At 46.3% G+C, this 13,467-nt stretch overlaps 1 protein-coding gene across 1 annotated transcript in view; it reads right to left on the bottom strand.

The window, feature by feature from the left end:
• LOC136573258 (vomeronasal type-2 receptor 26-like) overlaps positions 1-13,467 on the bottom strand; it is a 62,681-nt gene that overhangs the window by 13,907 nt on the left and 35,307 nt on the right. The window contains exons 2-4 of the mRNA XM_066574556.1: positions 10,291-10,396; positions 4,257-5,270; positions 3,995-4,118 (exon numbers count right to left, since the gene is read on the bottom strand). Coding sequence (XP_066430653.1) covers positions 3,995-4,118; positions 4,257-5,270; positions 10,291-10,396 — 1,244 coding nt within the window. The remainder of the gene's footprint in view (positions 1-3,994; positions 4,119-4,256; positions 5,271-10,290; positions 10,397-13,467) is intronic.

Below are 13,467 nucleotides of genomic sequence, written 5' to 3'. Positions count from 1 at the left end.
CCCTGTTTGTCCTGTGCTCAGAAACATACCCATTGTGGCCCTAGTATTACGTCTATATGCACAATGGGGCCCAAAATGAAAGGAGCAACCGGTGGCTTTCGGAACAGAAATTTTGCTTGAAGGAGATTTAGTCCCCATTGCCCACTTGTAGAGCCATTGAGTGACCAAAACGATGGAGAACCCCCACAAGTGACCCTATTTTGAAAAGTAGACCCCCTAACGAATTTATCTAGGGGTATGATGACTTTTTTGACTTCACAGTTTTTGAATGAATTTAAGCCAAGCAGAAGGAAAAAATTACGATTTTCATTTTTTTGGCAATTGTGTCAATTTAAAAACTGTTTTTTTTGGAAAGTGTACATAGGAATGAAGACTTTTGCCCCAAAATGGATACCCCCATTTGTCCCGTGTTCAGAGACATACCCATTGTGGCCCTAATCTCCTTAAAGGAAACATAGCTAGGCCTATAATGGAAGGAGCACTCGTTGGATTTCAGGGTACAACGGAATAAATTCCAGTCCCCATTGCCCACATGTAGAGCCATTGAGCGTCCAAAATGATAGAGAACCCCCACAAATGACCCCATTTTAAAAACTAGACCCCTTAACAAATTCATCTAGGGGTGTACGCAGGCCCAAAATGAAAGAGCCATTGTAGAGCCATTGAGTGACCAAAACGATGGAGAACCCCCACAAGTGACCCTATTTTGAAAAGTAGACCCCCTAACGAATTTATCTAGGGGTATGATGACTTTTTTGACCCCAAAGTATTTGAATGAATCTAAGCAAAGCAGAAGGAAAAAAATTACGATTTTCGTTTGGCAATTTTGTCAATTTAAAAACTGTTTTTTTTGTACAGTGTACATAGGAATAAAGACGTTCACCCCAAAATGGATACCCCTGTTTGTCCCGTGTTCAGAAACATACCCATTGTGGCCCTAATCTACTTACAGGACACATGGCTAGGCCCATAATGGAGGGAATGCCCGCTGGATTTCAGGGCAGAACTGAATAAATTCCAGGCCCCATTGCCCACTTATACGGAAAAAAATTTGACTTCCTAAAAATAATATCCCCCCATACCCCCGCCATCCCCATTTTTTGGCATTCCCTAAATATTAGATAAAGGTAATAATATAAACTGCGTTTTATGTCCGAAGACAGGGGTAATTACGGAGGCTGGTTGGGATGGGCACATGGGGCAAGAAAACCGTGTATCCCCCCTCCTCTCATGTATTTTGGGGGGTATTTCGTAACCTCAGCGGCGGGGATGGGGTGTAGAAATTGGCGCTGTGAGGCTTTGTAATCTTGCTGCGGTGCAGCGGTCTCACAGAGAAGGCGCTCAACAAGCTGCTCCTGGAACTGCAGGAAGGCGAACGTTCCCGGGGCTTCTTGTAAATTACGGATTACTGGTAGCGGTCTGAATAACGCCGGGCTCACGTAACCGTAGGCGGAATCCGCTTGCCGAGGCCTGCAGCGGATTCCAGCTGTGAGCCCGGCTGTGACCCTGTGTACAGCCACGTAATGTTCTGCGCATAACTGCCTACTTACACAGGCGGTTTTTTGTTTGCATTTCCCGTGCCGTCGCTTAGAGATGACCCGGGTACCCGCAGCCCGTACACAATGTGTTTGCATATGGGCTGCGGGTATATCCGCGGTCATAGAGCACAATGGGCTCTAGGTCGCAGATATCCGTGGTAAAATATAGCATGCTGTGTTCTGTTTCTGCGAGTGGATTACGTAATTCCGACCCGCTAATTGGGGGGAATTGTGTAATCCAATGCATGCGATTGATCCGTGGATTACCGCTGATCAAGCGCATGCAGAACCTGTAATTCCTCTCCGGTCATGTGTGACCGGCCTAATGTTAGATCGCTACTTTATCACGTGACCGGGGACCACTCAGCGAGGCCGCCGGTCACTGCTCCAAGCACTCAGCGACCGTTGGTCGCTGGGAGCAAGGAGATTTAAAATTTCCTGGGCTTCCCGGCTCCTGCGAATGTGTCCGGCATTTTGCCGGCGGGCGCATGCGCAGCAGCCGGAAGGGTCCATGGAGGATAATCGCATCTGGATTCAAATGCGGAAGCCTCCGAGAAGATGTTTCATCTCCCCCAACCGATCGCATCGGTGAGGGGAAATGAAACTGCCACTTTTTAAAGAACTTTTACGTGATCGCCATTATGCATTGGATAACGGCGATCACGTGACCAGTAACCGCATACCACGGCTCCCCGTGACATCTCCTGGCTCTTGGCTACCTTTTGTAGCCAGCAGCAGGGAGATTTTATATTTCTTGGGCAATCTTTCACTTTTGCGCATGCGTCTGCCATCATGCTGACGGGCGCATGCGCCGAAGCTGGGGTAAGATCCGCGTATCAACATCCCACCAGGGAACAAATCCGGGACCTTGGGTACGTAATTTCATCCCCCATTACGGATACGATCCATAAGGGGAGATGAAACTTTAACTTTTTAAACTTTTTTTTACTTTTTAACTTTATATGATCACCGTTATCTGATGGATGACGGTGATCATATGACTGGAAACCGCATACAGCGGTCCCCAGTCATATCTCCCTGCACTTGGCTATCTGTGACAGCCGGGTGCAGGGAGATTTTGAATTTACCGGGCTCGCCGGCTTCTGCGCATGCACATCGCAGAAGCCAGCGGGGGGTCCCGACACCGGCCGGAGGACATCGGCGGACCTGAGGTGAGTATTTTCACCTCCCCTCATGGATCCGATCCATGAGGGGAGGTGAAACTTTTCTTTTTTTACACTTTTTTTCACTTTTCCGCGATCGTCGTTATCCATTGGATAAAGACGATCGTGGTACCGGGGAGCGCTCACCATGGTCCCCGCTGACATCTCCTGCCTCCCGGCTACCTACAGGAGCCGGGAGCCAGGAGATTTTAAGTCTCCCGCGCCGCCGGGCCTTCTGCGCATGCGGCTGACGTAATGCCGCCTGGCGCGCATGCGCAGAAGGACGGCTACGGCGCCCGGAGCATCGGGACAGCGGGGAGTCTTCCGGCGGACCTCGGTGAGTAATTTCAGCTGCTCCGATGGATCCGATCCATCAGAGCAGCTGAATCTTTAACTTTTATTGCACTTTTATTTACTTTTTTTGCGATCGGCGCTATCCATTGCATAGCGCCGATCGCAATGCCGGGGGGGGGGCTCCGAACAGCCCGGAATGACAGCTCCATGCTGTCAGCCCCACAGCCCGAGGGGCATTATTCTCTGCAGGAAGCATGTTTTTACGTCCTCAGAGAATAAAGCCCACTTCGGGAGGACGTAAAAACACTATGGGCTGGTGGTTAAGGGGTTAAGAAAGGAGCCGTGAGAGCTCCGAAATGCATTGCACGTTTTTGTCGTGTTCAATAAAACTCCACTTTTTCAAGTCATTACCGACAAGTCTCTTCACCTGACCTCAGAAGTTACTGCATTTGACCATACCCATGTATGACCTTTTGACAAGGTGTTCCCTCCTGAGGTTACCCTGAGCACAGGAATCTTTTCTTTCTTTCCACTTCCACTGTTATTTGCTCTGGAGGCCCACTCGGCTCCCTGGCCTTTATTCCATGCATGCACGCATCTGATGTCCCTGCATCGGGATGGTGTTTATTCTTTCTACACCACTCTGACTGCTTCAACTATCACCATCTGTGAAGCATTTTAGGCCCACAAGTCAAGGCATATAGAGGCGATGTCCAGGCCACCCCACTTTTGCCTTATCTGATTGTTGGATGTGATCACACACTCCTGTCTCAGTTAACACAATGCCTTACTTTGCTACTCTATTGACAAAACAAGAATTATGTACACATAAATCTTATCCTTAGATGAAGGACAAAAGAAGATTTTCCATCCTGCACTGAGCAGATGACCCTGGAGGTCCCTTCCAGCTCTACCATTCTATCATATGTAAAGCATTTAGTGCATCATTGTCCTCATCACCACTGATAACTCAGTCCTACTGCTCATACTACCATATACCTGTTATATTGGATATCTCCCCTTCTGAACACGGGTCGCAGTCATAGCAGCAGGAATGGATTGTTTCTCTTGTCTTCTTCCTGCTTCCAGGTGAACATTGGTCCGAGCAGCGAGATACTGGGATCTGAAGCGAAAGACAAGAACCTCTACTGGGATGTCAAAGACAAAACACACATGTATGATGAGAGAATGTAAACTATATAATGATGTTAAAGGGCGGGCAAGATTTACTTAATCACCTACATACTATAACTCTTCTCACCTCCTGTGTGTGTTTCCATGTTATAGCCTGCGGATTTATGTAAAGCTTTTCACCACTGACGGCCCAGGGAGTAAAATTTCCTACTTCAACCTCATGTACGGCCTCTTCTATATGTAACCAGTTTATTATCTTATATGGGTGTACGGCTTCCCCCTGCTCATTAAAGTAATATGAAGGTCTCATGGGATCAGGTGAGGACGTCATCATTTGTATGCAGCGCTGTAACTTCCGTCTGTAGTGTATAAATCCAGTTATTGAGTTTTCTTCATATTCATCCTTTATAAATAAGAACATTTCATGTAGGGCTTTTGCCAGAACTTCTACTGCAGAATACAGTCTTGGGGCGACCCCAAATAAGAGGAGTTGTTTCAGATGTTGTGCAGTATACATTTGAGCGTACGTGTCCTCTTCATTGATGTCATCATCGAATATGAAGGAATCTATGGCACTAATATTGCCTATAACCTCTAATAAGAACCAGTATTTCTCATTGTAGCTTTTTTCATCAAGTTTCCTGTATATTTTTATAATATCCTCCAGACCTGGAAAAGGTGATGAAAATTGCACTACTAGAGTACCATTATATACTGAGTGATAGTACTGTTCAGAAGTCTCAGGGATCCAGGATGGTGAAAGAATGAGGGTTTTATCTAAAAACATAAATGTATAATGTTTTATTAATTTCTCTATATAAACAGAGTTGGTCCCGCACATTATAATGATGGTGATTTGTGGATTGTTTAGAGCATGTAAAATCCTGATATAATTTTCCCCTGTAAGTGTTATGGTGAAGGCGGCACAGATCCCGCGCTCTCTCATGTACTTTATTAGTATTTGCAGCTCAATCTCTCCAGTTTCATTATCCGATACTAAAATCCCAACCCAGGTCCAGCCAAAGTGCTCCAACAGTTCGCTGATCGCCATATTGTGGATGTGGTTATTCTGGACCATTCGGAAAACATGAGGATAGAGGATTCTATCAGATAATGAGGGGTCGGAGGCTCCATAGCTGATCTGAAAAACACAGAAGAAAACTAAAATCATTTTGTGCCGACTGTTCTCAGTCAGTTAGTTAACAGGTCATCCTCTGTAATCCAAAGCACCACATACAAAATGCATTCTGTAAGGCTTCCAACAGACGGGCAAGCATGATATTGGGCTAAGAAATCCAGCCGATATTGCACTCTTCAGCATACTTTGTACACAGGGGATGTAAGGTGTTTATACATGGGGGTGCAATCCCGGGGGCATGGCTTGGCTGATGGTAGAGTAGGACACATTTACACAGCACTCCTGCTAACCCCGGCAATCTAAAGCCTTAATAGGCAACATTATGGCACCAACTTGGCAAGATAGGCCGTCGGAAGCAACAACTAACACAGAGTGAAACAGAAGAGGAGGACTCTGGATCCATCCCTCACTTCTTTGGAGTTGGTTCCAGACAGAGCGGTCAGATGCCTGCACCTAGGATGGCTGCTAACAGCACTCCACATGCAGTACAGAAGGAAATCAATTCAACAGAGTCCCCAGAACAGAGAGAAGGGAGAGAGAACTCACCACTAGCAGGCTCCTCTAAACATCCCCCGTGGGAGCAGGCAGGCAGGAGTCACCGGGATCTCCACAAGTGAGGGGTTTATCACACTCAGCCCAGCAGGAGACCACTGGATACAATCGTTAATTTCTATTTTTTCTAATTAGGAACAGGATTCTTTTGGACCAGGGCTCTCAAGAGGTTGGATGATTTTGCAGAAGGATCTCATATTACCCTTGGGGGTGATTTTAATATGACGTTTAATCCAGATTTAGATCCTTCGACAGGCAGATGGTCTGACTCTAGATGTGCAACCCATAGACTGAAGAAAGCTTTGGTGAGTTAAAAACTAATTGATCTATGGTGCATTCTTCATCCCAACATTAAAGACTACAGCTTCCATTCCCTTGCATACAATTCATATATTAAACTAGACCACCTTTTTATCTCATATAGCTTATTAGACTATGACCCCAGGTGTTCTATGGACATTTTTTTTATGGTTTGACCATGCGCCTGTAAATGGAACACCAGGGTTTTGGACACAAAATATCAAGAGCCCCAATTGGCATCTCAATGATAATTTACAAAAGGATGCTCTATGTTTGTCAGATATTAAAAACACTAATTACAAACTTTTTAAATGATCACCAGTCAGGACCTGCCTCAGCTCCTTTCTAATGGGAAGCACTGAAGTGTGTCCTTAGGGGGATATTTATTTCCCTTGGCACAAGATTAAAAAACGCTAGATCCCTTAGACTCTCTAAACTTATACAAACTCAAAACACTAAAGATGAAGCCAATAAATCACTTCCCTCAGACATCATTATGGCAGAAAAATCGGGCATCAGAGATGAAATCTTATCAATTCTTAAACAGAAAATATTATGCTTTAGGGATAAGATGTTGGCGAAACATTACGAATATCAGAATAGATGTGGAAATTACTGGCAAAGGCCCCTTACCCTCTCTCATCTCATCCCATATCTTCTCCATTAACTCCTCTGTAGGTGGTAAAGTATCCTCTCCTCAGGGAATCTTAGAAGAGTTCCATCCCTATTATTAAAAATTATACAGTATACCTTCGCCGACTAATGCTCCCGAGAATCACCAAGAAAATGACACTGTCAAATTTCTAGAACTTAATTTCTCTCGATCTATTCCCATGAATGAGACACCAGCAGTTGATTGCGACTTTTACACAGATGAACTTAAACAGGACTGGAAAACCTTAGAGACTGGGAAAAGCCAGACCTGTTGGTTTCACCCTCAGATTCTATGAAGTGTTTGGGGAGCGGGTTTTTAAACCACTTACTAAAAGCATTTAATGCAGTCTCCTGGGGTGGCCTTTTCCCCCACAAGCATTGTGAGATCACGTAAATGTTATTCCTAAATTGGGGAAAGACTCATTTTTCCTGTATCAATAGACTGATCTCACTCATTAAGGCCTCGGTCACACGGGCGATTTTTCCCGCGATTTGCGCATGCGCATGCGATCTGCGATCTTTTAGAACCATTGCTTTGCAATGGTATCAGACACATGGGCGATTTTTATGCGCTTGTCCGATAAATTATAGGATACAAGAAATCGCAGATCGCGCCTATCTGCAATCTGCGATTCCTTGTGTTCTATTATATGCGCTCAATGGGGCCGGTGGAAGCAGCGCCGACCCCATTGAGAACATGTACTACAGAAATCATTCTCCTCTACCACAGCTGTAACAGCTGTGACAGAGAAGAATGATGTTCGCCCATTGAATTCAATGGAGCCGGCAATACAGCCGGCTCCATTGAAAACAATGGGCTGCGAGCGAGCGCGGGATGAATTTTCGGGAAGGGCTTAAAAATATAAGCCCTTCCCTGAAAAGCATCCAAAAATGTGTAAAAATAAAAAAAATATATATACTCACCTTGTCCGTGCAGCCGGAGTTCAGCCGCTGCCGGCCGGCAGTTCTCCTGAACTGCTCTGGGTAGTATTCAGTATTCAGCAGCCGGGGATTCATGAATGGGTGAGTGAGAGCTGCCTCTGATTGGTGAGGGCTGTGACCAATCAGAGGCAGCCCATTCAGCAGGCGGGGATTTTAAATCCCAGGCTGCTAAATACTACCCAGAGCAATTCAGGAGAACTGCCGGCCGGCCGCGGCTGAACTCCGGCTGCACGGACAAGGTGAGTATATATATATTTTTTATTTTTACTCATTTTTGGATGCTTTTCAGGGAAGGGCTTATATTTTTAAGCCCTTCCCGAAAATTCATCCCGCGCACGCCGGCAGCCCATTGCTTTCAATGGAGTCGGCTGTATTGCCGGCTCCATTGAATTGCAATGGGTTGGACAGCGCTCCTTTGATCGGGGCCTTCTCCCCGAAAACGCTGCTAGCAGCAGATTTTTCGGGCGATGTTTCGGCCCGGTCACGCGATTTGCGGATGCGCATCCGTCATGCGATCCGCAAATCACGGCAAAAAACGCCTGTCTGACCGAGGCCTAATAATGATATTAAGTGTTTTTTTTAAATGACAGCTCTAGCTCTATGACTGAGTCTAAATGTTCCCCACCTTATGCATGAGGAACAGGTTAGTTTTATCTTGGGTAGAGAGGCTCGAAACACCATTAAAATCCTACCCATAGATGCAGAAAAGGCTGTTGACAGGATCAAAGGAGATTTTATGGAAATGACCCTAACATAAATAGGGCTAGGCCCAAGAATACTAATAATAATATAATAATAATCTTTATTTGTATAGCGCCAACTTATTCCGCAGCGCTTCAGGCATGGATAAATGCAAAACAATACAAAAATTACAATGTGAGGTACATTTGGTTAGACAGAAATAGGTTGGGGGTGGTACAGGAGGTGCAAGGGGTGGGGAACACAGGCAGTAGAAAATTTCATGTGCAGATCAGATTTGGTATGCTTCCCTGAAGAGGTGCGTTTTTAAGGCACGTCTGAAATTTCATGCATCGGGAATTGTCTTGGGGTAGAGCGTTCCAGAGGATGGGTACTGCTCTGGTAAAGTCCTGTAGGCGAGCCTGTGAAGTTCGTATTACAGGGGTGTTTAGTCTAAGTGTGTTAGCCGATCGGAGTGAGCAGGCTGGGTGGTGTACTGACAGGAGGGAGGCGATGTATGCTGGCGCAGCGCCATGCAGAGCTTTGTGAGTGAGTTAGAGGAGTTTAAATTTAGTTCTGCAGTGGATGGGCAGCCAATGCAGCGACTGGCATAATGCAGAGGCGTCTGAGTAATGACTGGATAGAAAAATGAGCCTAGCTGCTGCATTTAGTATGGATTTGAGTGGAGCGAGTCTAGTACGGGGGAGACCGATGAGTAGCGAGTTGTAGTAGTCAAGCCAGGAGTGGATGAGGGCGACCACGAGTGTCTTTAGTGTGTCCGTGGTTAGGAACGGACGTATTTTAGCAATATTTCTGAGGTGCATGTGGCATGTTTGGGCCAGAGATTTGATATGGGGGGTAAAGGAAAGGTCAGAGTCCAGTGTGACCCCAAGGCATCGGGCATGCCGTCTGGGGGTTATAATGGTGCCAGACACTGGAATGGAGATGTTGAGGGGAGGTCGGTTAGAAGGTGGAAAGACAAGAAGGTCAGTTTTAGAGACGTTTAGTTTGAGAAAAAGAGAGGACATAGTGTTAAAGACAGCGGACAGACAGTCGGTGATATTTTGGAGGAATGGTCCAGAAATCTCATGAGAGGAGGTGTATAGTTGGATGTTGTCAGCGTAGAGATGGTATTGGAGGCCAAATTTGCGGATGGTTTGTCCAATTGGGGGAGTATAGATAGAGAAGAGAAGGGGACCAAGGACCGAGCCCTGGGGTACCCCAACAGCAAGAGGAAGTGGAGCGGAGATAGAACCAGCAAAGGAAACACTAAAAGAGCGGTCAGAGAGGTAGGAAGAGAACCAGGAGAGAGCAGTGTCCTTTAGACCAATAGAGCGGAGCAAAGTGAGAAGGAGGTCATGGTCGACAGTGTCAAATGCAGCAGACAGGTCAAGGAGGATTAGTAGGGAGTAGTCATCTCTCGACTTAGTAGTCATCAGGTCATTTGTTACTTTTGTAAGGGCAGTTTCGGTCGAGTGTAGAGAGCAGAAACCAGACTGGAGGGGGTCGAGGAGTGAGTTGTCAGACAGAAAGCGTGTAAGGCGGGAGTAGACCAGGCGTTCCAGTAATTTGAAGATGAAGGGGAGGTTTGAGACAGGTCGGTAGTTGGCAGCATCAGTTGGGTCCAGGGTTGTTTTTTTAAGCAGAGGGGATATGATGGAGTGTTTAAATGAGGAGGGGAAAGTGCCAGAGGTTAGAGAGAGGTTGCAGATTGTGGTAAGGTGAGTAATGAGAGCTGGGGAAAGGGACCGGAGGAGGTGAGAAGGGAGAGGGTCGCTAGCGCAGGTGGTGGGGCGGGCAGCAGAAAGGAGCCTGGAGACTTCTTCCTCTGTCAGTTCTAACGTAGATAGTGAGTAGGTGCTGGATGCAGTGCTGATGAAACTGGGTTGGGGCTAACCATGCAGTTATCAGAGATTTCTTTACGAATTTTGTCGATTTTTTCTTTGAAATAGGCAGCTAGTTCTCCAGCAGTCAAGTCTGTCGCGGGGGCCTGTTCTTTGGGGCTGAGGAGGGAGTGAAATGTCTCAAAGAGTTGTTTGGGGTTGCGGGATAGTGAGGAGACAAGGGTGGTGAAATAAACTTGTTTGGCATGGTGAAGGGCTAGGTTATAAGTTTTAAGCATGAATTTGAAGTGAAGTCTGCTGGCAGCTTTGACTTTCTCCACAACCGCTCGGCGCACCTAGAGCACCGACAGATGAAGCGTGTTTGGGACGTGAGCCAAGGTTGCCGTGGTCTGCGTTTGACGGCTCGAGTGACGGGCGGTGCCGCTTCATCCAGGGCATGGCTGAGGGTGGTGTGGTAGTATTTGGCTGCCAGGTTAGGGCAGGGGAGGAGAGAGATAGGGGATAGGGAGGACTGAATAGTTTCGGCAAACTGTTTAGTGCGGACGGACTGGAGGTTCCTAGAGGTGTGATAGATAGGAGGGTCAGGGGAGATGCTAGGGTGCCTGATGAAGAAAGAGAGAAGGTTGTGATCTGAGAGTGGAAGGGGGAGTTAGTAAAGTGAGAAGCAGAGCAGAGACGGAGGAAAACTAAATCGAGAGTGTTACCATCTCTATGAGTGGGGGAGTAAGAGATTAGTGATAAGCCAAGGGAGGAGGTAAGTGTTAACTGCCGGGAGGCAGATGAGGAACTGGGGTCGTTAGTAGGGATGTTGAAATCCCAAAGGGTGAGGGTTGGGATTTCATAGGATAGGAAGTGGGGGAGCCAGGCAGCGAAGTGGTCTAGGAACAGGCGGGTGGGACCTGGGGGGGCGGTAAACAACTGCGACTCGCAGGGACAGTGGACGGAAGAGTTACAGGGTGTGGACTTCGAAGGAGTGTAAGGTAAGCGAGGGAGCTGAGGGAATGACCTGGAAGGTACAATTTGGCGAGAAGATGATGCCTACTCCTCCGCCGCGTCTGTCATCCGATCTGGGGGTGTGGGAGAACTGCAAGCCATCATAGGACAATGCAGCGGGGGAGGTAGAATTGGACTGCTGTATCCAGGTTTCCGTGAAGAGGTCATGGATAGTTGGGAGTTTGTTACATGCAGATTGAGAGTTCCATAGGGTGCATTTGAATGGGGAAGAGGGGGCGTTTTGGTAGAGAGCAGTACGGGGTGGGCCTGGGTTGGGGGATATGTCCCCTGCAGCTAGGAGTAGCAGGGTAGCAAGGGTGAGCACATGGTTAGGGGATTTGTGTGGGTGGCTGAGGTGTTTCTTTGCAGTATTTGGGGGTTGGAGGCATCTTAGGAAGTTAAAAAGTGCATGGGAGCCATAGGTGGGTGAGGAGAGGTGGGAGGGGCTGATGTGGATGGAGTGTGTTGGGCCTGGGGGCGTTGGAAGAAAGCGTTAAGGCTTGAAAAGAGGATAGTGATGGAGATTAGTGCAAAGAGGAAAGTATTTTCCTCCAGGCTTTGGACAGTTGTGGATGTTACCTGTCTCCTGCTCTGTCGAACTGTGCTGTATAACTGCATCATTCGACAGCATAAGACACTTGTTTTTAGACACTTAGTGCTGGACACATCAGGTGAGGCAGCCTCTGGTGAGGCATTGAGGGTAGAACTGGCTTTAAAGTTCTGGCTACAGGACTTCAACTGGGAGTGGCTTGTTACATTTCACTAGTCAACCAGCTGACCCACCTTTAGATGGCTAATGAACAAGAGGGGGTGGGGGGGGGGGGGTGTTAATACCCTCTTACATAAACAAACTGTGTCCAGCAACACTAATATGAGACAGGGAGGAAGCTATTTGGGGAGGTGATGAGGAAAATACATATGATAACAAATAGAGTCAAATCAGTTTATATAAAGCAATGGGACATACCATTGCGCACAATATGACATAAATAAAAGAATTCACAGCAGATTCAGGAGAGGCAAGGCAGAGCAATCAAATTCAGATGGAGTAAAGCAATGGATGAGTTGGACATACGATTGCGCACAATATGACATAAATGAAATAATTCACAGCAGTGAATCATGTATCTCTGCCATAACGCATCAGCACAATTATGAGTCAATGGGCATCTATTACCCCCCACCTGGTCAGAAATGGAACAAGACTGTTAAGACTTGAACCTTCGAGTTCCTGTGTCGCAGGCAAGGACTTTTTCTGGGGAGCTATTCCTCTTGTGGACAGATTTTCTGCTGAACTTTGTCTTGGTTCCTTGCTCCAGCTTCTGTTCCTGAGGAGACTCCACCTAGTTTTCATTAACTAGTCTAGCTTTTTAAACCTGGTCCTGGCACACCTCCCTTGCATGATTATTGAGCCTTTAGCTAAGCTCCTGTATGTTTCTGCCTGCTGCTTTTCTGTACTTGCTGCTCTGTGACTGACCCTAATTTCCCATTGACTATGTATCTGCCTGCTGCCTTGCTGTACCTGCTGCTCTGTGTATGACTCGGGCTTCCCATTCACTACATTATTCCTGCTGAGTTGGCCACAACCTGAGGACTCTGATCCAGACCTTCTTCCTAACAGAGACAGTAGTGCCCCTTATCACTATATATATATAGATATATATATATATTAGTGATAGAATCTTTAGCCAACGTCCTCAGACATATATATTAGTGATAGAATCTTTAGCCAACGTCCTCAGACATGATATTTTGGTCAAAAGAGTAACTATAGGGAAACAGACGCAGAAACTATCCTTTTTTTGCAGATGATCTTCAAATATATGTCCCAAATCCTACAATATGCCTTCCTGTGATTTTACAGGAATTTGCTACATACAGCAGACTTAGTAATTTTAAAGTAAACACAAAAATCAGAAAGACTAAGTATATCTAGTCCCTCCAGATGAAGCCAAACACCTCCAAGAACTATTCCCCTTTCAGTGAAAGGGGTCCTCCCAAAGATATTTAGGAACTCAGATTTCAGCATGCCCAGATCAAATTTTTGATCTAAATTCTTATACTGAGTCAGAACTTAAAGTATAGCAAAAATGTCCGCTATCCTGGGTTGGAAAAATGAATGCACTCAAAATTGATATTCTGACCAAAATCCTTTATACTCACATAGTATTTTACAAAGCTCAAGAAAGTTAACATCAAATTTAGCTGGTGAGAATCACTAACATGCCGCAGTCATA

Source organism: Eleutherodactylus coqui, chromosome 7 (assembly GCF_035609145.1).
Source record: "Eleutherodactylus coqui strain aEleCoq1 chromosome 7, aEleCoq1.hap1, whole genome shotgun sequence".
NCBI lineage: Eukaryota > Metazoa > Chordata > Amphibia > Anura > Eleutherodactylidae > Eleutherodactylus > Eleutherodactylus coqui.
Note: the sequence above shows the minus strand (reverse complement) of the source record. Positions and strands in the feature narration are given on the sequence as shown.